Source organism: Nothobranchius furzeri, chromosome 11, assembly GCF_043380555.1.
Source record: "Nothobranchius furzeri strain GRZ-AD chromosome 11, NfurGRZ-RIMD1, whole genome shotgun sequence".
NCBI lineage: Eukaryota > Metazoa > Chordata > Actinopteri > Cyprinodontiformes > Nothobranchiidae > Nothobranchius > Nothobranchius furzeri.
The window spans coordinates 63,911,367-63,936,543 of NC_091751.1; the positions used below are offsets into that span (position 1 = coordinate 63,911,367).

A 25,177-nucleotide genomic window follows, 5' to 3' on the forward strand; every position below is an offset into this window, starting at 1 on the left:
TACGCCTTCCTCCAGTGGCAGCTCGACATGCATGATCAGCTAATGATGAAGTGGAACAAAACAAAAGTTTACATTAATGGTGTGCACGTGTGTGTACAAGTTTGCACAAACACTGTAAACATCTTGTTTAGACAGAGACCTCCCAACAAGTGCACAAACTCTGAGCTCACTGCATCAGGCTGACGGCTGAGTGGAGAACCTGCAGATGTATAAAATAAACACTGTGAGGTTGCTGGTGTTTACATCACCTGTAAACTCCTCTCGCTCGTCCTTCATATTGCAAACAGACCACCAGAAACTCAAGTGACAGTCCATGCATGTGTGTTTGTGAGCGTGGAGGGGGTCCGGAGTCTGATCCACATGTTTGGAATTACCTGTAAATGTGGTCTGAGGGGGGGTGCGTGGGTCCAGATGGGTCCACATCACAAAACTCAGGAGCATGCGTTTGCAGACTCTTGCGGCCGTGCGCGCGTGCGTGCACGCGGGTCCCAGTGGAGCCACGGCGCCCCCACGCGGACACACCGCGGTAAATCGCACGCGCGCGCACGGGAGGAGGGATCAGGGCTGGACCAGGACCAGGACAGGACGGCTCTGCTGCGGGAAACGCGCATCCAGGGCTTTCTCCCCCACTTTGACCTCCCGTATCCCCCTTTTTCTTACTCGTCTTTCCCTCCAGTGGACATGAGGAGATAATCAGCTGCTGCAAGGTTCGGAAGTTTTCAAAAGTCAAGGTAAGCTGCGCTTTTTACGCACAACTAACCAGAGTGTTTAGTCTGGCTTCTTTCCTCACTCAAACCTCACATTTCTATTCCGTTCTCTTTATATGGGACACCAGTGTTGCTTTTTCTTGTTTTGTTTTGTTTTCTTCTGACTTTAACCAGTCCAAGCAGCAATGAGAGTTGGCTGAACATAAAACCCACCAGACTTCCTGATGGGGTTTTGCTCAGACTGTTTTGGTTCTATGTGCCTTCTCTGCGTATTTTGCATGATGCATCCACCTGTGCTGTGATGAAATGCTGTCATAAATCGGTTTCACGCTCCGGTCCGGGCCTGGACGGTGAGAAAAGAGAGCGAACATCTGCAGGAGTGACCCTTCTGCGTGTTGCTGTGTGTCCGCTAGAGGGAGCCACAGCAACGTGGTTGCTACTGAAAATACATAATTAAAATTAACAACACGAGTTAGAAACTCTCTTTGTTGAGTTGAATCTGGTTACATGTGTCACAGATGGTATGAAAGATCTTCATGTAGAAAATCTATAATCTACTCTTAATCTAAGCTGGATCTGTGGCCATTTCTGGGGTGTCGGGGAAAGAAATGCGCAATTTGCTTTAAAGAATAAATTCAGGTAATAATAGAAAATATAGAAGCAATAATATTATATTTTAGTTTCATGATGCTGCATCTATAAAAGAGACACTTTCCAGAGGGGAAGAAGGCTCTACATGTTCATAACTCAACTTATTTAACTTTTTCTTAGCTTTAATACATATTACATTTTAATTCACACTATTTTATTTTATACATGTCTAAAACATTTCACCTACATGTTTCAAGGCCTTCTGCTGCTTTAACCACAGCCGAACATCCTGGCTGTGACTCAGGCCCTCTGAGTCTTACTTAACCCAAATCTGTCTGCTAACCCTAACCCTAACCCTAACCCTTACCCACACGTCAGTTCTACTTGTTTTCACCTAGTCTACAACTTTTTTTTCATAACCTGAAAGGATTAATGTAAAACAACATTTAATAGCATCAAACTCATTTTAAATATGAATTCTGGACAACATGTTTTCCAGTGCAAGTCTTATATCTTAAAATTCAAATATAGAAACAAATATGAATGAAAAGAATTATTTTAAAGTTAAACTACATGAAACAGAAACTAAATATTTTGAATCAGGCATAATCGTGTAAATGCTGAAATCCCTGGCACTTTTTAAAATAAGTATTCTGCCATTTTAGCGACCCAAAAAGTACCAGAACCGCTCACGGCGCACGCGCAAACATGCTCGCCAGTGGTCGCTTTCATTTATACACTTTTTTTGGCGCACGATGACAAGGATTGTCAAGAAAGCATGTTTGTCATGTTCATGTCAAAGTTTAACATTTGGATGTTACTCAGTATTTATATTTGATCCTAGATATTCAGATTTAAATGAAAATATGTGCAAAATTCACCATGTGGGTCTCTACTGCCTTTATAGACCCTGTCCATCCATTTTCTGTCTGTTTTTGATTTTAAGAATTATGTGCCTAAAACAAGCTGTTTTTAAAAGTCCCTGTTTGTGACGTCACAAATGGGAAAATTAGACTAAAACTACCTCTCATGTGCAAAAGAGAGCTGCTGCTGGAGGGACAGCAGCTGAACTCGTCACCGAGCCAATCAGGGGATGGGTGGGCGTGGCCAGCCTAAGTCTGTTTTCTTCAAGTGACAGAGCCATGAAATGACTAACTGTGGAAGGTACTGATACAGTCAAAAATAAAAGTGCTGAAATCTATTCGTGTGAGAGAAATTTAGTGCAAGGACAAAATGTTTTGTATCAATTGTAAAACTATTATAACTTAAGTAAAATTCATAATTTTTCCCCTTCAGCCTGATTCATTTGGCTTTAATTTGTAATGTTCAAGATTAACTTTATATGTATAGATTTGATTGTAAATATTTATGTTTACCCATTGTTTAAGCAAAATGTGGTAAAACACAGTTGCAGAGTCCTGTCTTTGTTATTTTATTCTACTATTAGTTGTTCACGTTTTGGATGGAGCCATTTTTGAATCTGCCACCCCCCCCCCCCCCCCTTAATTCATGATGACTGTGACAGCCATCTTTTTTCCAGCTAAAATAAAATAGTTGTTGGATAAAAACAGATGAAACGCATTTGCTTTGCTATAGTGTAATATTTTAAGACATTTTTTATTTGAGTGGTTTTAAAACAACTTCCTGTTTTCATATTTAAGATTATTACATTTTTGTTTCTTTTATTCTCATGGGTTCTCTTTTGTTCAAAATAAATAACTTTACGGGAGAAAAAGAGACAGCTAACCTTACCTCTAGTGTCCTGGTGCCGGTGTGTGTCAGACAGGAGATGGAGAAGAACATCATGCTGGGGTTGGAGGTTGCCATGCTCTGCCTCCTCTTTGGAGCCCTGACTCACGCTCAGACAGGAGAATGCAGCAGTGAGTGAAACAAACTGATCTCCTCCACAACAACAATACTAGCTATTTTTCCATCAGCACTGAAACATATTTGTTGGTGTGTTCCTCCAGAGAAAAGAAAGTGTCCCATCGATGTGTACTTCACCATAGACACGTCTGAAACCATCGCCCTGCAGGAGTCACCTCCTGGATCGCTGGTGGAAAGCATCAAGGTTCAGTTTTTTTTTACTACAGATTTAAAATCACAAGGTCAGACACAAACATGCTGCTTCTGACGTAATCCATTCAGTCCAGTCTGATCTGACTTCTGATCATCTACCTACTGGTGTCTACTGAATGCATGCTGATTATCACCAAATAAGCAAATGTTTTAGAATTAATTCAAACTAGATGTTGTAAAAGCCATCACTCAGCACAGATTACTCAATGTCATTTACTTTGCAGCGATTGGCTGTCATTGCACAAACATTCTGTGCAGACCCCGAGCAGGAAACGGACAAATAGAATGAACAGTGGTGGCGCCAGGGGGCGCTAGGGGGCGCTCTGGCTACCCCTGGATTAGTCATTGCACCCCCCCCATAGCACCCCCAAGTAAATATTATATTTTTTTTTTTACAATTTAATTTTAATTTTACGTGTGGATGTGATAATATTTAACATACAAAAACAAAAATAATCAGTAAATTATCATATAGATAGTAAAAACTTAAACCAAAACAGGAAATGGATGTTAACCTTTGACCTCATTTTCCACCTGCAAACGAGTGAAAGGTAGAAATAGTGGTAAAATGGATCGGTTTTTGTTGACCAATTTTCCACGGGTTCAGTTTGAATGTTTGGAAGTGATCTCAGACCCACATAAACCTACGGATCTGGATGAAGAGAGTCAACCCTCAACTGCCACAGCAGTCGAGGGTTTTGCCGCCAGAAATGCTAACACTAACGTTAGCTAAACTTGCAACACTATAGATGTTTTTCTGTGTGGCTGTATGCGTTTATGATTTCATGGAAAAGTCAGCGATTGTTCATATGTTTATGATGTATATTAATGATTGTTTCAGGTGTTGTTGAGGTTTTGTGCACGCATGTGTATCTGCTAGTGTTGAAGGTGTTTTAGAGAACAATAGGTACGCATGACCACTTCCTTCATAGCACCCTCAATAAAAAGACTAGCTCCTTCATAGCACCTGCAGAAAAAAAAATTTCTGGAGCCGCCACTGATGAACAAGGACATGAAAAAACATAAAACATAATAAAACTTTGCCCTTTGCAGGTTTATTGATGAATAAACTGCTGTTTTATCATTAGCTTGTGTGCAGCATAAAGAAGTCTTAGCTTGTAATGACTAACAGCATGGCCAGACAACAACCAGTTTACATGTGGCATTAGAAAAAGCTGCAATTGTATCATTGAACAAAAATTAAAAAAAATCACAACGCATCTTTTTCATTTGCCCTGATTTGTAGCCTATGACTGTTTTGGGGGCATGACCAGAGCAGAACCTGGTCAGTAAAATGAGCTCCAGGTAAATATTATGTTTCACATCCCAAGAAACTAAAATAGTGACCACATCTCATTCAACAAATCGCTCTAATGTTAATCAATGAAGTTATCAAACACATATAAGAGTGTGTAGACATAATGTACCATTATGCAAAAATAAAAACAATTACCAGATATCTATCTGTTCTTAGACCGAGAGCAGATGATCATTTGAGGACTATACCTGCATCTTCAGTGTCATTGTTAATCATGACCCATAATGCAACAGTCATGCACAAATAAGTAAACTTCAGCAGGTTTAGAGCTGCCTTATAACATTCAAAACCACCTTGAATAATAACTATTTTTCATCTTCATTGAGTTGATACAGAAGCATTTTGCTGTCAGAGCACATGAGGAAAAAAGGATTGGTATCTCGACATAATGAGACATTAAAGAACATGCATCATATGGTGCTGTTGTGTTTTCCCCTCATTCAGCCATCTTTACTTCGGTGGTGGACGACGTGAGTTCATCTGGATGAAGAGAAAAATAAAGGCATGTTTTGGTGATTATTTGAAGACAAAATCCCAATTAAAAAACAAATCTGATAAACTGCAAATCCCGAGTCATGTGACAAGATACACTGAATTCAAAATAAAACTAGAAAAGTCCTCTTTAACATCTAAATTTGTCCGCTTGTTGTTTCTATTTATCGTAGTTGTTGCATTTCAGTGGCTCTGTGGACTCAAACGCTCTTGAACCTTTATTTTTTTCATCGTTTATTTCATTCGAAATAAAAACAAGTTTCTTTTACTTTTTGAATTGCAATCCCATCTATTTCCAATGCCACATCACTGTTCTTTTTGTCATTAAACAGTATAAAATTTGTTTTATTAAGATTCAGTGTCAATCTATTTATATCAAACCAGTTTTTAATTTTAATCAGTTCATCATTTATCACTTTAGCCACCTCCTCAATATTTGATCCTGAGTAAAACAGTGTTGTATCATCTGCAAATAGAATCGTACAGAGTGTCTTAGATACATTTACCAAGTCGTTAATAAACAAAATGAACAGTTTTGGTCCGAGGACCGACCCTTGTGGCACTCCACAATTAATTTCACATAGTTTTGTCTTTATCTGAACAAACTGTTTCCTTTTCTCTAAATAGGTTGTAACCCATTGATGAGCCACACCTCATATTGCATACTGACTTAATTTTCGAAGTAACCTTGGGTGATCAATGACATCAAAAGCTTTTTTCAAATCAATGAAAACACTAATGAAGTCATTTTTATTGTCAACTCCTGTTGATATTTTATCCATTAATTCCATTGTTGCCATTGCTGTGGAATGTTTAGTTCTAAACCCATATTGTTCATTGTTTAAAATACTATTTTTTTCGATGAATTTATCCAACTTCTTGTATAAAATGAATTTACATTCATGCAGTCTGAGACTCAAACCAACCAATCATCTCTAACTGGTAACTCGCGTTGGCAGTGGTTTATAATGTGTGGTTTCCTTTTTGCAGCAATTTGTTGAGCAGTTTGTAAATCGTTTGAAAGATGAAGAAATCAAGGGCAGTGTACAAATCACCTGGAAAACCGGAGGACTTCACTTCTCCAAGAAGCAAGAGATCATTAGCTCCATTGGTTCCATGCCAGACTTCCTCACTGTGAGTAGTTCACAAACAAAACACAACATCACAGTTATTTCCAAACCTTACATTAATTGTACTATCAACTTATATAAAGATACACATAATTTTTTCTGCCTTCGCGAAAAGTCCCATTTACAAGCACCGCTATGTTGGTTTTGGAACTAGAGTCTGCACATTCAAACTGTAAGGGCTGAAAGTTCTCATCCACACATAATCACCAAGTTTTTTAAACAGCTAATAACAATGTGCAAGATGGCTTACAACGTACACTGAAACCAGCCACGGAGCTGATTTTTGTGATAGATATAACTTTTGGTTGTGTGTTTAACAATTAAAATGTCAGTTACAACCAAACCAGTGGTGGTTTTAAATTAACATGTTGTAACACAGAGGCGTGTGCAGGTTGGAAAAGTCAAACAGTTTGTATTATAAATAAGGATTTTAAAACACAAATCTCCATTTGGAAAAGGTCAATAAATAGTGTGTAATAGCTTAGTGATGACATGTTTAAAATGGGGATGGTGGAGCCTCTTCACTAAAACCCATTAAAAGCCAAGGAAACACACAAGGACCATGTGGGGGAGACGGCACAGATCCGATTCCCTCATTTCTTCTTCTTCTTCAATAAAAAACTGCACCCAATTGAGAGCACACCCTCTCATAAACACCAATCTTCCCCAGAAAAGCCAGCTCCAACACCACTGCCACCCAGCCACTCTCAGGGTCTTTGGAGCTATCAGGATATAGGTGCAGGTATGACCCCCACACTGCCTATATAAAACCCATAAAAGCCCCAGTCACTCACCCCAATCTCGATCTAAAAAAAGAATAGTCCACCTCTTCAACGTGTCCTGGGTCGACCCGGGGGCCTCCTGCCGGCAGGACATGCCCAAAACACCTCCCCAGGGAGGCATCCAGGATGCATCCAGACCAGATGCCCAAACCACCTCAACTGACTCCTTACGATCCAGAGGAGCAGCGGTTCTACTCCGAGTCCCTCCCGAATGTCCGAGCTCTTCACCCTATCTCTAAGAATGAGCCCGGCTACCCTATGGAGGAAACTCAATTTGGCCGCTTGTATTTGCGATCTCATTCTTTCGGTCATTTCCCAAAGCTCATGACCATAGGTGAGGATTGGGACGTAGATCGACCGGTAAATCGAGATCCTGCAGACGCTGAACCAATCCGCCTGTTGATCTCCCGATCCCTCCTACCCTCACTTGTGAACAAGACCCCGAGATACTTAAACTCCTCCACTTGAGGTAGGACCTCTCTCCCGACCCGGAGTTGGCAAGCCACCCTTTTCCGGTCGAGAACCATGGTCTCGGATTTGGAGGTGCTGATTCTCATCCCAGTCGCTTCACACTCAGCAATAGCTGAAGGTCAGAGCTGGATGAAGCTAGGAGGACCCCATCATCCACAAAAAGCAGAGACGAGATTCTCCTGCCACCAAACTCGACACACTCCACACCACGGCTGCACCTAGAAATTCTGTCCATAAAGGTCATGAACAGAACCAGTGACAAAGGGCAGCCCTGGCGGAGTCCAACCCTCACTGGGAACAGGTCCGACTTACTACCGGCTATGCGGACCAAACTCACGCTCCTCTGGTAAAGGGACTGAATGGCCCTTAACAGAAAGCCACCCACCCCATACTCCTGGAGCGTCCCCCACAGGGTGCCCCTGGGGACACGGTCATAAGCGTTCTCCAAATCCACAAAACACGTGTGGATTGGTTGGGCAAACTCCCATGCCCCCTCCATCACCCTTGCAAGGGTATAGAGCTGGTCCACAGTTTCACGTCCAGGACGAAAACCACATTGCTCCTCCTCAATCTGATATTCAACTATCGATCGGACCCTCCTCTCCAGTACCTTGGAGTAGACCTTTCCAGGGAGGCTGAGGAGTATGATCCCCCTATAGTTGGAACACACCCTCCGGTCACCCTTCTTAAAGATGAGGACCACCACCCCGGTCTGCCACTCCACAGGAACTGCCCCCGATGACCACATAATGTTGCAGAGACATGTTAACCATGACAGCCCTACCACATCCATAGCCTTGAGATACCCAGGACGACTCTCATCCACCCCCGGGGCTCCGCCGCTGTGTAGTTGTTTGACTACCTCAGCAACTTCTGCCCCCGAGATTGGGCAGTCCATCCCCAGGTCTGCCGGCTCTGGCTTCTCCTCGGTATGTGCGTAGGTGGGATTGAGGAGCTCCTCAAAGTAGTCCTTCCATCGCCCGACTATAGCCCCAGTTGACGTCAGCAGCTCCCCATTCCCACTGTATACAGTGTGAGCGAGTTGCTGCCTCTCTCTCCTGAGGCGCCGGACAGTTTGCCAGAACCTCTTTGGCGCCGATTGATAGTCTTTCTCCATGGCCTCACCAAACTTCTCAACAATCGCAAAGTGGAACAAGGCCCACTCGGAGTTGATGTCCCCCACTGCTCTCGGGAGGCGGTCAAAGCTCTGCCGGAGATGGGAGTTGAAGACCGTCTTGACAGGTTCTTCTGACAAGCATTCCCAGCAGACCCTCACTATGCATTTGGGTCTGCCAGGTCTACGCGGCATCTTCCTCTGCCATCTGATCCAACTCACCACCAGGTGATGATCAGTTGACAGCTCCGCTCCTCTCTTCACTCGGGTGTCCAAAACATACGGCCGCAGGTCAGATGAAACGACTACAAAGTCTATCATCGACTTGTGACCTAGGCTGCCCTGGTACCAAGTGTACCGATGGGCATCCTTATGTTCGAACATGGTGTTCGTTATGGCCAAACTGCGGCTTGCACAGAAGTCCAATAATGAAACACCACTCGAGTTCAGCTCAGGCGGGCAGTTCCTCCCAATCACATCCCTCCAGGTCATGCTGTCATTGCCCACGTGAGCATTGAAGTCCCCCAGCAGGACAATGGAGTCCCCTGATGGAGCACTATCTAGCACTCGTCCCAGGGTCTCAAAAACGGTGGGTAATCTGAACTGAAATTTGGCGCATAAGCACAAGCAACAGTCAGGACCCATTCCCCGACCCAAAGGCACAGGGAAGCTACCCTCTCATCCCCCGGGGTAAACCCCAACACACAGGCAGAGAGTCTTGGGGCTAACAAAAATCCAACACCAGCCCTCTGCCTCTCACCAGGAGCAAATCCAGCAAAGGAGAGTGTCCAACCCCTCTCAAGGACTTGGGTTCCAGAGCCAATGCTATGTGTCGAGGTGAGTCTGACTATGTCTAGCTGGTACCGCTCAACCTCTGCCACAAGCTCCTGCTCCTTCCCCGCCAGCGAGGTGACATTCCATGTCCCAATAACCAGTTTCCTTGTCCGGGGATCGGACCGCCAAGGCTCCCGCCTCGGTCTGCCACCCGATCCACAATGCACCGGACCCTTCGTGTTCCTCCTGCGGGTGGTGGGTCCACAGTTGGATGAGCCCATGTATCCGGTTCGGGCTGGGCCCGGCCGGGCCCCATGGGCGAAAGCCCGGCCACCAGGTGCTCGCTCACGGGCTCCAACCCCAGGCCTGGCTCCAGGGTGGGACCCCGGTAACCAGCCGGGCCAGGTACTCCGACTCTTTGTTTTTACGTCCATGAAAGATTTTTTGAACCGTTCTTTGTCTCACTCTTCACCTGAGACCCATTTGTCATGGGAGACCCTACACGGGGCACAAAGTGCCCCAGACAACATAGCTCCTAGGATCATTAGGGCACTCAAACTCCTCCACCAAGATAAGGTGACGGTTCAAGGAGGAGTGAACCATTGCCATCAGAGGTATTACTTTTGATGCCGACACCCTCTTCTCGGATGAGAGCTCCACTGTTGCTTGATGGAATGGAGCAAGAATGCATAAGGTGTCCTTAATGATGTCATAATCCGGTGCTGTCAGTGGGGGTCTTTCTGTTGGTAAGGATGTCAGGGCAGCCCCCACTGGCTCTCAGGTCGTACACACGTTGAAACATTTGGAATGTACTGTTCCAACGAGTGTCAACTTCCACAATCATTTTAAGGGGCTGCCTTCCCATTTGTTCCTGCACCTGGAACAATCGCTCCTTTGCTGTGGTGCTTGTCCTGAAATATGTTACGAGCCGTCTACATTTAGCTCTCAAGTAACTTAGCCCATCAACGTCATCACATGATTTTCGGACAATGAGATTAATGGCATGGGCAATGCAAATTGTGTCCCTTATGTTTAGTTTTTTTGCACAGGCAAGCATGTTTCATGGCCCATATGTAATAAGGCATTTTACTTTGTTAACAATGCCCCACTCCTCCATCATCTTAATATGCCCATCAGCCAAGTTTTCAGCTGTGTGAACCACTGGAGTCTGGGGATCAAATCCCACCCGGGCCTTCGTCTCTTCGCCTTGCCACATTTGGTGTTGTTGGCAGGATCCATGTAGTACTGTGAAGTAGGTCCATGGATTTGAAGTTTGTGGCACACTGCGCGGGAGCACAGGGACGTGCTTGTGGAAAGAGGGGGGAAGATGTAACAGGGTGAGCGTCCTGTTACCAAATCCCGATTGATCATGCACCTTGGCTACTTGGCCAAGGGGATGTCCCTTTGGCTGACTGGTTAGCACGCATGACTCTCACCCGGGAGTCTGGGTATCAAATCCTGCCTGGGCCCTCGTTTCTCCACCTTGCCACACTTCACTTGGCTGTCACTACTAGCCATTTTTAAAATGGGGATTCTAAATTAAACAGACATCTAAAATGCTCTCAAACATAAAAAACAAGGTCCACTGACCATACTCACAAGTTTGGACCATGAGAAGGAGCCAGCACTCTGGTCCCTCGCCTGTTTTACAATCTAAAAGCACTTGCTTTTACCCATTAAAACAGCCAGACTAAAACAAATAAAACCTTTAAAACACCAATGCAGCCAACAAGAAGCCATGGCACGGATCCGGTCAACCAGTCCCAGTACTTTTTCAGGAGCAGCTCCTCTCCTTTATGCTGCACTGGGGCTGACGAGCTGATTGAGTCCAGGTGTGGAAGCAGAAGGGAGGAGGAGGGGAGGTCTCTCGTGATTGCTGAGCCTTTGTGGAGGTAGGAGATGGCAGCAATTTATGTCCTGAGCTCCCATCCCCGGGGTGAAAAGGCACCAGCCGCAACAACGGTTCACCTACTGAAGATGGTTTGTTTAGTTCACACGTTACAAATAATAAAATATGCTTTTTCATAACATTAACAGTGTATGAAATGTCTCTCGGCTATTCCCTGCAATGTCACAAGGATGTCATCACTTCTGTTTCAAACATGGTGTTCATTTTACTCTCTTCTATTCTGTCTAGATAAATAAAACAGGAAAGTAATATGATGAAAACATGTTAACCTGTTTATTCTTTCAGCGCCTTAAAGCCATCAGGTACCTTGGAAACGGCACATACATCGACTGCGCCATTAAGAAAATGTCCAGTGAGATGTTGGCAGCGCCGCAGGAGTCCTCAAGTCACTCGACCCTCCGGTTTGGTGTGGTCATCACTGATGGTCACGTGACTGGAAACCCCTGTGGGGGTATTAAGGTGGCAGCTGAAGATGCTCGCGATAAGGGAATCCGGATGTTTGTGGTGGCAGCATCAAACAACATCGAAGAGACTGAGTTAAGGGAGATCGCCAACTCTCCTGCGTCGGTCTTCAGGGACGAATTCATGGCTGTGGATCTGAGCCAAGGCAGACCCAAAATAGACATCGCAACCATGGATCGTATCATCAAGACAATGGTAACGCACAAATGTCCACTAACTCACCGAACACCTCTGCTAATGACTTGTGTTCTCAAATGTTGTCTCTTCTGTCTTCACAGAAACATTTGGCTTATGCAGAGGTAAGACTGGACCCTCAGAATCATCTTTACAACAAATCATGAACATCTGAATATGATTCATTCACTGATCTACTGTTTTCATCATGTCCAACCGCACTAGTGTTACAAAGTGTCCTGCCTGGAGACAGAAGGGCTTCCTGGTCCAAAAGGCCACAGAGGACAGAAAGTATGCTTTACACGCATATTTGGTATTGACAGTACACAACCACCACTTTATCAATGATGTTTTCTCCTTTGAACTTGTTCCCCATAGGGAGCTAAAGGAGACAATGGTGAAGGAGGACAAAAGGGAGAAAAAGGTCGTGCAGGAGACCCTGGCATCGAAGGACCCATTGGTCAGCCTGGTACCAAAGTAAGAGGTTTTCTTTGAGCAGATGTTTCCTGGAGCAGATTGAACATCTGTATTGTTGATGAGCATGATCTGATATTTAACTTTTGTTCTGATCTACAGGGTGAACCAGGTCATAAAGGAGAGAAGGTGAGGCTGCAACTTCAGGATCTGTTTGGATCTTCAGCGTTTAGATTGTGGATCAGTGCTGTGTGCTGGTCAATGTGCTGGTCTAATTTCTGATCTTCTGTCCAAACACAGGGAGAGATCGGCACTCAAGGGAAAAAGGTGAGCGTCGCACGTCTGCTGGTCACTGATTTTATTTGGATAGGTGATTGTCTCTAATCGTCCCCATGTATTTTCATTAGGGTGTGGCTGGTATTCCAGGCCGCAATGGAACTGATGGACAAAAGGTGAAGTTTGAAGATGAGATTGTGTTCTGCGCTTTCGTGAGAAAGTGTTCTGAAATGTTATTCGATATTTACGTGTAACTGATTTGTATTCAATCTTACTTTCAGGGTAAAATTGGACGGATTGGTGCTCCAGGATGTAAAGGCGACCCAGGCAACATAGTACGGCACTAACTATTATCTAAAGCAATTGGAGGATCTTCAGTGTCTGGTGGTCTTTTTATGGTCTTTGTTGAATGCGTTTTAAGGGTCCTGATGGTCACCCTGGAGATGTTGGTGAACGTGGTCTCCCTGGAAATGATGGAGAGAAGGTACACAATCCTTTCTCCATTAATACTCAATCCGGCATTCATCCATGCCATGGTTAACATTGACTCTTTTTCACAAGGGGGATCCTGGTCGCCCCGGAAGACCCGGTTCCCCTGGACCACCCGGTTCACCCGGAGTTAAGGTACAGTTCAAATTCAGGAAATACCCCGACACTTAATGTAGGCTAGTATTTTTACACAGCTGTCAGTGTTGGAGGTAAAACTAAACTCTGATGTCTCATCTGAAGGGAGAGACGGGAAGTCCTGGATCTCCTGGTGCACCAGGACAGAAAGGAAACCAAGTAAGATGCCTGGAACAAAAAGTCTATTTAAACCACATCTCTCATATGAAGTATTTGATTTGTGTATTTTCTTTGTTAGGGACCCCCTGGAGATGCTGGAAAAATAGGCGACGAAGTAAGAAAACTTAAGTCACTTTAAATGAAATGCTTCCCACATGTTCTGCCTTTATGGTGCCTGATGGCTTCAATGACTGCTGTTTTTTAGGGAAGAAGAGGAGACATCGGGCCTAAAGGGGCCCAAGGGCAAGATGGTCCTAAAGGAGAGAAGGTGTGACCCCACACAAAAGATCTAACCTTGTCACGTGAGCACCGGTTATAGTTGTTATTGAACACCTCGAGGCTAAGGGTTATCCTGATTTGTTTCAGGGTGAAAATGGACCAGATGGCCCGAGAGGAGTCTCGGGTGAAACCGGAAACAAAGGAGCAAAGGTAGAGAGAACATTACACGATCGGGTGTGTGGTCATAAAAAAAACATGCACACCCACATTTTGCTTCATTGCGTCGCAGGGAGACATTGGATTACCAGGACCGAGGGGACCTTCAGGAGCACTAGGAGAGCCTGGGAGAAATGTTGGTAAACATTCACATTGAGGAAAAACATGCTGAAGCTGCTGCTCTAACATTGTTTGAACTTCAGGGTACCAGAGGTGACCCTGGAGATGCTGGACCAAGAGGAGAGCCTGGACAGCCCGGACCAAAGGTTCGTACCAGTGCATTTGTGTCTTTGTGGTTGCTCCATCTTTGGTCTTTTTAATTCAGCGGTCATGTTATTGCTTTAGGGAGACACCGGAAGACCTGGCTTTAGCTACCCTGGACCAAGAGGACCATCGGTAAGAGACACAGCCATTTAAATATTCCAAGTCATCCAAATGCTTTTGGCCAACACTGATTTCCCCTACTGGTCCACAGGGTGAGAAAGGACAGAAAGGTAATCGAGGAGCTCGTGGAAGCAGAGGGGACTGTGGTCAAAAAGGAGATCCTGGAAATAAAGGAACTCCAGGAGAGGCTGTAAGTAACTTCTGGTATGCTGTTAGCTTTCATTTTAGTCATCATGAGTAATCTCTTTACTTTTAACAGGGTGAGCCAGGGCCCCACGGGGAGCCTGGACCAAGAGGACCAAGAGGACCTTCTGGTCGGGATGTAAGTACACAAGTAAAGCATCGTCAGTTGTCATTGGATGGTGCAATCTGACTTTAGGTACTCTCCTTCTCGACAGGGAGATCCTGGCCCAGAGGGAGATCCTGGTCTCACTGTAAGAACATTTCCTTCATCCACAAACACACACAATCACACAGAAGATGTGACGTGTGTCTTTTTCCTCTTCTTCTTCAGGAATGTGATGTCATGAACTACATCAGAGAGACCTGTGGCTGCTGTGGTATGTTGAGTTATCTCCGTGACACTGTTTAAAACTCAGTTCTATCGCTGAGTCCCAAGTGCATTTTTATCTCCAGACTGTGAGAAACGCTGTGGAGCCCTGGACATCGTCTTCGTCATTGACAGCTCAGAGTCCGTGGGTCTCACCAACTTCACCCTGGAGAAGAACTTTGTCATCAACACCATTAACAGACTGGGATCCTTTGCCAAAGACCCCAAGTCAGAGACAGGTGCAACTGTCAAAGCGTAATTCCAAAAATGTCAAGATGAAACTTGTAAAGCAGTGCATTAACAGAGCTTTTTGCTTCCCCAGGCACAAGAGTGGGTGTTGTTCAGTACAGCCATAGTGGGACGTTTCAGGCAATCCGGCTCAATGACCCCAAGATCGACTCATTGACTTCATTCAAGGTTTCACAAACACAGAGTCAGATATAAACACAGATGTAAACAGCATTGATGTTTATTTTATGTGCTGCACAGATGTTTCTGTGCCACATGTTTCAAATCAAAGCTGAACAAGTATTTGTTCACATGAAGGAAGTTCACAGAAGGAAGTGATCACAAGGAACAAGAAGTCTCACTGAGCAAACTTTTGTCAATGCACCAAAGTTATTGTACAGGAGATGGCTGACCTACCTATACAGATTCGTCATTGCTGTTTAATATTTGCATAAACCCTCTATAAATTTAATTAATATCAAACTTGCAGCATTGCATGTTTTTAGACTACTTTCATCATCATTGTCTTGCTGCCAGAATCTTATGGATGCCATTCGTCAGTCATGACCTCACATCAATATTTTGTATTATTTAGCCCATTATAAGAGAAAAAAATGTGAGTTTGTTTGTTTTCACCATGTTATTCATACATTGAAAAATGTTAAAGTTCCCAACTAAATATTTAGTCAGCAAGCTAAATATTTTATTTAGAGTTAAATATTTGTTTCAAAAACTAAATATATATGTCAGATCTAAATATTTAGTTTGTTAAATAAATATTTAGTTTACCAACTAAACATTTGAGTAGGAGCTAAAAATTTAGTTTACAAACTAAATGAAAAGCATCAAATTAAATATTTATTTTGGGGCTAAACCTAAATATTGATTTTGCAAACTAAATGTTTAGGTCCAAAATAAACATTTAGCTGAGATCTAAATATTTATTTTGGAAAATAAATATTTAGTAAAATAAATATTTAGTCAATTAAATATTTGATAAATTAAATGTTTAGGTCTGACCTAAATATTTTTTGTAAAATAAAAATTTAACTATAAATAAAATATTTAGCTTGCAAACTAAAAATTTAGTTTAACTAGTTAAGTTAGTTAGTTTAGGAACTTTAACATTTACAAATGTATGCATAACGTGGTGAAAACATGACTCTGAAAAATGAACTTCATTTCTTTCTCTTGTGACTTATCTAAATAACCCAAAATATGGCTGTTTAGTTATGACTGTGTGACTTTACAAATGGCACCCCCATAAAACATTAACTAGTTGCAAATAGTCATCATAAAGTTGACCTATGTTAGCAGGATCCATGAATCTGAAACTAAATTTTAGTGCACAGTCAAACATATTAATTTTCCACAGCGTACTTCACTTAATCACTGAGGAAAATTTAGAATGATCAAAAAATGTTTCTGTTGAAATGCTATTGGCTACTTTAACACATTGGCTAAAATTCTCTTCCGTCTCCTGTTCAGGAAGCTGTGAAGAGGTTAGAGTGGATCGCAGGAGGAACGTGGACTCCATCGGCTCTAAAGTACGCGTATGACAACCTGATCAGGGACAGTCGCAGAGCCAACGCCAACGTCACTGTTGTTGTCATTACTGATGGACGTTTTGACCCAAGAGACGACGATACGCTCCTCACATACCTGTGCAAGTAAGTGTAGTGCAGTGTTTTTATTTGGTGCAAGAATATGAAGAGGTGAAAAAAATCTCCTCTCATTGCTTGTGTTTGTGTGTGTCGGTGCAAATATGAACAGCGCTCCTAATGTTGACGTGAGTGCCATCGGTATCGGAGACATGTTTGAGCAAATTGAGGAGAATGAGAGTTTGAAGAGCATCGCCTGCCAGAAGGACGATAGGGTGATGGGAATGAGACGATTTGCGGACCTCGTAGCTGAAGAGTTCATTGACAAGATTGAGACCGTGCTCTGCCCAGGTAAACTCACTCACAACGTGTTCAGTTAAAGGACAAGACGGGCTTAAGTTACTTAATTGTTATTCTCTCTCTCATCCTTAGAGCCTCTCATCGTATGTCCTGATCTGCCATGTAAATCAGGTAAGATTTTACATGATGTACTGATGACATTTCTAATATCTTAGTGTGTTTCTTTAATATTTAATCCCAGGTACCCAGCTTTAAAACAGTGCTTCTGAAGCTGGGTTGTAAGTAGGGATGGACAATATATCCGCATCAATATCAGTATCATCAGATGTTAGTAATTTTTTAACATATTGGTATTGTTCCGATATATAAAACTGGGCCAATAATAATAAGCAATATTTTTTCCATCTCGTTTCCATTTGTTTATCTGTTTCAGAGAGGGTGAGTGGGGTGATGTGTGTTTGTTTAGTCATGTGACAGTGATTGTAATCATCTCAGAATCATAAATGTGTGTTTTGTGTGTGCACATAACGTAAATTCAGCTTTAAAAATGTTCATTCTATACAAAATCTGCTTTTAGAAGCATTAACGTCAGTATATCGGTATCTGCAAATATCAGTAATCGACCATAACAGTGATCTAATATCGGATATAAGAATCGACCCAAAAATTTCATATCGGTGCATTAAGGCTTCTTAGAAGAAGACAGTTTCTGAGAGCTCCACTAAAGTAGACAACACCGCCGCACCACTATTGTTTTTTAGTGTGTGCATTCATTTATGTTAGCACACCCCATTGTGGGATTTGACTTCCTTCACTGATTCGTGTAAAAAAAACATCAAAGATGAGTTCAACAGGAGGCTCTTATTTGCAGCCATGTTGAATGATAGTGTGTCTCTAACAGCAGGCTTTTGTGTTACATTATGCTTCGAGCTTTTTAGTAGAGAAGATACAGATGATTTATAACATTGACTGCATTCCACTTCTGCGTGCAAGTTCTGTAAAAAAAATGCTTGCAAGCACAAGTTGTCCCCTAAAGGGAATGCTGCCCTGTTTAAAATGCCCATGCCTAACCTATTGGCCGGTTCCTAAAGCATCCTGGTGGATTTGAATGATCTCAGTCATTTAGATCAATTGCGGACTTTTTAAAGCTACAGTGATCCCTCGTTTATTGCGGTAGATGCGTTCCAGACCTGGCCGCGATAGGTGAAAGTCCGCGAAGTAGGGACACCATATTTACAGTACAGTACTATATTGAACTTTTTATTAAAACACGGACAATGAAGTTCCAGGACTTGGTTAAATACAAAACAGCACAAATAATGTATGAAGTAAGAAATAAATTAATGCCTGATAAAATACAGAAACTGTTCACAGAGAGAGAAGGAGGATATAACCTGAGAGGGACACTAAACTTAAAGATACATAAGTTTAGAACAACATTAAAACAGATGTGTATCACAATAATAGGGGTTAAATTATGGAACAATTTAGAAGAAGAAATCAAAGTAAGTACAAATATAAATGTGTTTAAAATGAATTATAAAAAACATATTCTGAACAAGTATATAGTGGAAAATAGATGATTTATGTGGGTGTCCTTTATTCCAAGGAAAAGTAAATTGTATCAATTGTAAAAAGATGTTTTTTTTTCTTTTTTTTGTTTTTTTTTTCCATATAATTTGGTGGTTTTTTGGTGACTTGTACCATTTTGTTTGTTTTAATGTAGGTTTTGTGTTAGATTTAAGTAAACAAGTAAAAATTACTTGTATAAAGGGGTAGGGATATATAAGTTTCCACTTCAGCCTACTCCTTTTCAAACACAGATGGGATGATATGTATTTTTTCTGTTTGTGGTACTTTTTAAAAAATTATGTATGTTTTCTTTGTTTGAAATAAACTAAACTAAAAAAAAAAATTATCATATGATCACATTCTCTTTTTGTGGGTAAAACTCAAGAAAAAAAATTTTTTTACTTGGTTTTTTATAGTTTTATTACAAAAAGTGCATTTTATGATGAAATTGATGAGAAAAACCAGGAATTTCTTGATATTTCGCATAGAAAAATACCGCGAATCGGTGAAAAATACCACGAATCGGCGAATTTCCCTTGAATAAGGCTCCAAAGAAAAAATCTGCGAAGTCGTGAATCCGCGATAAACGAACCGCGAAGTAGCGAGGGATCACTGTGCATGTCCATCATTCTCATCTGAAGATTTTTTTGGGTTGATAGCTGAGCAGTTAAAATGTTTAGACCAGCTCGTGCCTCCAGCGTCATAATTGGCTGTGTTGATGCGTCTGTGGGACCACGCCCACATTGTTGTTCCACCCACTTGTTGCAGGAGGGGGCGTCTCTGTGGGGGAAGCCCCATCTCCCTGGAAGCCACTGGCTGAAGAAGGCAGTCCCTCATTGGTCCCCACCTCTTTGGAGGGTGTGGCCAGCCTGCTGAGCAGCCTGAGCGAGCAGCAGTACGGGGTTGGCATAGCAACCATGGCGTACACCGCCCAGAGAGCCAAACTCACCCAGGGAGCGGACAGGGAGCAGTGGACCGAGCTGTTCATCAACTCATTCAAATATGTCTACGGAGACATTATGGGAGACACTGATAAATCCCTTGGGCTGTGCTAGTGCTAACACGCTAACTACGCTACCTCGCCACTATGACCATAACTAACACGTTTGCTGGTGGATGCAGAACATATTTAGTTGAAACTATTACTCTGAAGGTGCAATACACATTTAGACCTATGCACACACATTGCATGATATAAAGTTCGTTGTGCCTTGTTACAAATTAAGAAGTCAGAATGTGAATCTCTCTCTCTGCTCACTGAACATTTCTGAACACATAGAACAGATGTTAATGATGCAGATTTTCTTCCATCTTAATGGAGGACAAGGATCTGTTAAAGTGGAAAATGGACTTTATTCATTCAGAGTTGAATGTAGATCATTCATGCTCTTCTTGTACGGTGGTGGTGATGAATCCTCATTTCCACTGTGAATCACTCAGATGTGCTTTGTTGTTGCTGCTGTTTGCACATATCCATGGTTACGGCCATTACTTATGCTCCTTATGAAAAACCACGTGTGTCTAAGGCTATTACACATGGAATACACATCAAAGTATTCTGTATATGAGTCAGAGGTTTGTGTATGTAAATGTTTGGTTGAGATTTAGAATTGAGGATTAAGGAAATATTGTACGTTACTCTCTTGGCTGGCGCATGAGTGTTTTCCAGCATGTGGCTTGGCTTGTAAAGGAATGTAAAGTTATATTACCAGCTCTGTGATTTTAACTACACAATGTGAACATAGTTTTTCTGTGTAAATGGAATCTTTCGAGTTTAAAGAGCAAATAGTAATAACAATAAACTGAATAACCATATTTAAAATGTGCCGTTTTGATGAAATATCTGGGGAAATGGACAGTAAATCAAAACAGCTTGACCGCTGTGAGCGTGTGTGGAGTTATGGCTTGTTATTGTATGTTTTTTCCTGCCGTTGACTTTTAAACATCTGCTCTCCAGCTGTTGCTTAGTCAATGCTACCAAGCCTGTATGTGTGTCTGTTTCAGAGCCGGCAGTGGCTAGTTGTGTCCAGAGGCCAGTAGAAGTGATCTTCATGTTGGATGGGTCTGAGAGGATGGGCCAGGAGAACTACAACAGGGCCAAAGAGTTCATTGAGAATGTGGCTCGCCGCCTCACCCTGGCCAACGGCCCGACCGACGAGAGGAACGCCCGCCTGGCGCTGCTGCAGTACGGCAGCGCGTCAGAACAGACAGTGGGCTTCCCGCTCACACACGATCTCACGGTGATCTCAGATTCCCTGGGAAACATGACCTACATGGATTCCTTTTCCGCGCTGGGCAGTGCCATCATCTACGCCGTCAATAATCTGGTGATCAAGGAGGTACTGTACATTTAGATGTACTTATTAGAGCGTTTGACTGTGATGGAGCACGTTGGTAAAATTGTGTTTTCCTTTATTAAACTAAACATAAATTTGTTAAGAAATAACATTTGAATGCATGGACCTTCCATCATTCTCTATTACATACTTGCTTTGAATTAATAGTTCAGACCTTTTTAAGTGATATCGTGTAGAAATGTTACTGTCAATAAGCATCTTACCTGTTATACATAGCTCTTTGAACAGCTTCAGCCCAGATAAACAGAGATTAGCCCTGAAACACGTTAACAAGAAGTCACTGCCCCGTCGATCGACCTTCATAGTGGTGAATATGTCACGTTGTTCGTTGTCCAAAGGCAGGAGGAGACAGTTTGAAAGACAACCGTAAATCCATCCCCACAACGGAAATCTGCCTCTGGGTCGTGGCCAGACTAAAGCCTGGTTTATGCTTTTCCGTCAGCTGCGCAAGGGACAGACACGCACGGATTGACGGAAGCGTTTTGCTCTCAAACTTCTCCGTCTCCTGGAGAGTGTTGCAAAGCAATTGCCCGGCAGGACAACAGAGGGCGTAGCGCTGTTCTGTGGTATCCTGTCGGTCCAAGATCGTGTGTTTCTATTGTGTTTTTTGTGTATATAAGAGACTTTTAACACGGACATGTTTGTCTCTCATTCTCCCACCGCTTCATGCGCTCCCCACCTCTAAACCCACGTTTCCTGTCATTTCCATCCACAAATAAAACGCTTGCTGTGCATCTTTTCACTCCTCCAGTCACGGGAGGATGAAACGTTCATATTTTTAGAGTTTTTTCGCGAGGTGTTCGTCAAGCTTCTCCGTGTCTGCCGCTAGTTATCCTCGGCTCTCTTTGCAGTGGCGGCGCTGTAAACAACAGCGGCGTCCTGACCAATCACAAGCTTGCGTAATCCATTTCGTTCGACGGATGTTTAAAAAAGTGGGCTCGACTCCGTACATACTTGCGTGTCTGCCGGAGCCCTACGCAAGGACGGATAATAGCGTTGCGTGTCTCCGCACTCACGCAGACGGAGAAGCATAAATCAGGCTTTACTAGTCACATAAATGGAATGGCTTGCCAGGCTGAAGCACCATTTAATGTGACATTTTTGGTGCTCTAGGTTTATAGAATTATGTTCCTTGAACTGGAGCTGTGAAAATGAAAGTCACTTTAAGTTGGCAGAAAAACATTGCTACTATCCCCAATCAGACTAGCTGTTAGCCTATCAGTCCTTTCAGAACCAAACCCAGTTTCTCTAATTTGAGGCAGTTTAAAGAGCAAGTCACCCCCTACCGGAGTATCACTCCACTCCCACTTCCTGTTTGAAAAATGCAACAAATGCTGTTGCCTAGCAGACCGAGAGGGCGGAGCCGCTAACAAATACACACACACACAGTCTCTCAATGACACTGTGACATCATAATGTACCAGCTAACTTTCTAGGGTACCTCTTAGCCAATAGCGAGAGAGGGTGCTCGCTGCAGAACCACAAAGGCGGAGCTGCACCATAAGGTGGAGCTGCACCAGAGTCAGCCCCGCCCATTCACGCAAACTCAGCCTAGCCCACTGACTTCCGTTTTTGTTTTCAACTTTATCGCAAACTGACCTGACCCACATGAATTACGGCTGTTACTAGTTTACAGTCGTTAATGCTATGTTCTATGCTCCAGTTAAACAAGATAAATATAACTTGCTACATGACAAAGACTGAATATATCTCGAAATGAAAAGGTTTCTTTTAGCGAATATCTGCCCACAGCCGGTCTAACAAAAGTGGTGTATAACAGTATGTCATATTTTCGGATGGGCGTATGTAGTCTAGTGGCGAGATTGCATGGGTTAAATTTTGCTTTCCCCTCAGCTGATGCTGGTTCGATTCTCGGTGGGGTCGTCAGCAATCTATTTAGCCAGCTGAAACATTTAATTTGTTTATATTTTAGTTGTAATGTTTATTTTCAGCAAAATATTTGTCTCTAAAAGTTCTTTGAATTTGGTCGTTCCTAAACAGCATTTTAGTTGAAACTCTGCTCACAAATGGACTCACACTGGCTAAATAAACGAATAAATAAATAAAAAACACATTAGTCATTATATGTTAAACGGTATACCAGTAAATTGTTTTAAACGTAGTACTGGCAAGTGTAGCTAGAAATGAAGAAAAGAGGTTGCACACTACCTAAAACATACACTAATGGGAGGCGAACCTGCGCAAAACTGATTGTCAACACAATTCCTTAACCACTACACCACCACATCTGTTGTAACTCATTCCGCGTTACATCTAATTGTGCTGCCCAGTGTGTCTCTGAGATGGGTTGTATGTTTTGGCGGTGTCTCAGTAGAAGTCATTTCAGAAATAATTTGTCAGAAAATTCACAGAATATCCAGATTTGAGAACCAAGACCAGACCCGCTTCGGGGAGGAGACCAAATTGAAGCTGAGATGGGAGGAAAATGCATGAATGAGGCTAAAAATGGCTTTGGCGTGTTTCTTATGAGGAAATGACAATATAACATTATTAAAAGTTCCAAAAGTTAGATTTTTAATTATATGGAACTTTTACAAAATTTGTTCAATTAACTTCTCAACTCCGTCCTCAATCTTGCATTTTTTAGCTATAACACCCTCTTTGGTTCCAGAATGCTATCAAGTCTGACAACTGCAAGGAATTAGACTGACTCTGATGGAATGGGCGGGGCTGATTCTGGAATGGGCGGGGCTGACTCTGGTGCAGCTCCACCTTCTGGTGCAGCTCCGCCTTTGTGGTTCTGCAGCGAGCACCACTTGAATAGCGATGGAAGATTTAAATTCAAATGCAGTGCAGAGTTTTTACCTGACATCGACACAACACTGACAGTGTTAGGCAGAAAAGTAACATTTTAACTAAAATGCACTAAAGTGCAAAACTATTGACTACACGTGTCTGCAGCACGATTAGACACACATTTATATAGTTTATCAGAAAAAAACGTTGATTTGGGGGTGACTTGCTCTTTAAAGATCCATCAGTGTAAGGTGAGGTATTAACTGATCAGGAACCTTTAACAGAAACAAACTTCCAAAGACCTGAACTATCCTTTGTTAAACAAAAATCTAAATACTTTCTTCTCAAAAAAAAGTGTTGTATCAAATGAGGAAAACACATTTGTGGTTCACGTTTCTTTTCAGAATTTCCTCCATTGCTAACTCACATCTTTAATAATGTGACCACAGAATCGACGTTTGGCCCGACGCAACGCTGAGGTTTCCTTCGTGTTCATCACCGACGGAATCACATCCGACAACCAGCTGGATGAGGGCGTGAGCGCCATGAAGAGGGCGGAAGGTGTTCCCACGGTGATCGCATTAGGAGGCGACACTGATGAAGAGGTGCTACGCAAGGTCTCGCTAGGGGATTCGTCGGCCATCTTCAGAGGAGATGGCTTTGCTGTGCTGAACAAACCTGCTTTCTTTGAGCGTTTCATCCGCTGGATTTGCTAGTGAGGAACTGTGCTCTACACTAAATGAGTTGTTGAATGATGGAAGGACCAGCTCCTTTGGTGTCCACACACACACACACACACACACACACACACACACACACACACACACACACACACACAAAGTCATTCTTGTCCCAGACAAACAAATGTTTGCTAATGTTTGATTTCATTTTTCTGTTCCGTCTAATAGAATTTATTTTGTACGACATTGAAAATGCAGGAAAACTTTATCACTCCGTCTTTCTTGTTTTTTGTGAACACACACACAAAGTCTGCCCAGAGTCCCTATTATTGGTGCTAGAAATCTATCTGTGGGATTTAAAAAATGTGTCTCTACATCTTGTTATGCTGTTATTAATGTAGGTCGTTCATGTATTAGAGTATCTTAGACAGGTCTTCTCAGGACATCACAGACAAATCCCCCACGCTCTGCCACAGAGGAACCCACAGCGGTCCAAAACTTAACCTTTATTATTCACAAACAACAAGGAATCTAATCTGTAACCGTGAGTTCAAATAAAGGCTAAAGTGTGACCCAACAAAGAGTTTTGTCTTTGAAATTCATTCATTGTGTCTGATTTATTTTGGAAGAATTAAGTGGAATTCAAGCTAACAGAACATTTTTATATAGAGATTTGATCATTTTTGCTTTATTTGTAAAATACATTGAACTCTATTAAAAAACAATTGCTATTTTTTATGGAAATTGGCAACAAATTTTGCATTAAAACAGAAAATTCTGAAATTAATATCAGTTCAATTCAATTCAGCACCAAATCACGACAAGAGTCGTCTCAAG

General features: G+C 42.6%; 1 protein-coding gene across 3 annotated transcripts; it reads left to right on the forward strand.

Annotated features, from left to right (window-relative positions):
• The first annotated feature begins 570 nt into the window (after window positions 1-570).
• Window positions 571-24,921, forward strand: col6a2 (collagen, type VI, alpha 2). Of its 3 annotated transcripts, none has more exons than XM_015957430.3 (32): window positions 571-731; window positions 3,081-3,178; window positions 3,269-3,369; window positions 6,178-6,321; window positions 11,653-12,024; window positions 12,108-12,128; window positions 12,229-12,294; window positions 12,382-12,480; window positions 12,580-12,606; window positions 12,718-12,744; window positions 12,825-12,869; window positions 12,975-13,028; window positions 13,115-13,177; window positions 13,255-13,317; window positions 13,423-13,476; window positions 13,556-13,591; window positions 13,682-13,744; window positions 13,843-13,905; window positions 13,985-14,047; window positions 14,115-14,177; window positions 14,257-14,307; window positions 14,387-14,485; window positions 14,555-14,617; window positions 14,694-14,729; window positions 14,810-14,855; window positions 14,932-15,084; window positions 15,168-15,262; window positions 16,562-16,743; window positions 16,847-17,025; window positions 17,107-17,145; window positions 20,551-20,885; window positions 24,110-24,921. In XM_015957430.3, the coding sequence occupies exons 2-32, from the start codon at window positions 3,088-3,090 to the stop codon at window positions 24,374-24,376; spliced, it is 3,060 nt and encodes a 1,019-aa protein (XP_015812916.1). In that variant the 5' UTR covers window positions 571-731; window positions 3,081-3,087; the 3' UTR covers window positions 24,377-24,921. The 3 variants fall into 3 exon arrangements, with proteins under 3 accessions (XP_015812916.1, XP_015812918.1, XP_015812917.1); XM_015957431.3 differs by having other exon boundaries at window positions 597-731; window positions 3,057-3,178; XM_015957432.3 differs by lacking the exons at window positions 20,551-20,885; window positions 24,110-24,921 and adding an exon at window positions 19,315-19,829.
• Window positions 24,922-25,177: the final 256 nt, after the last annotated feature.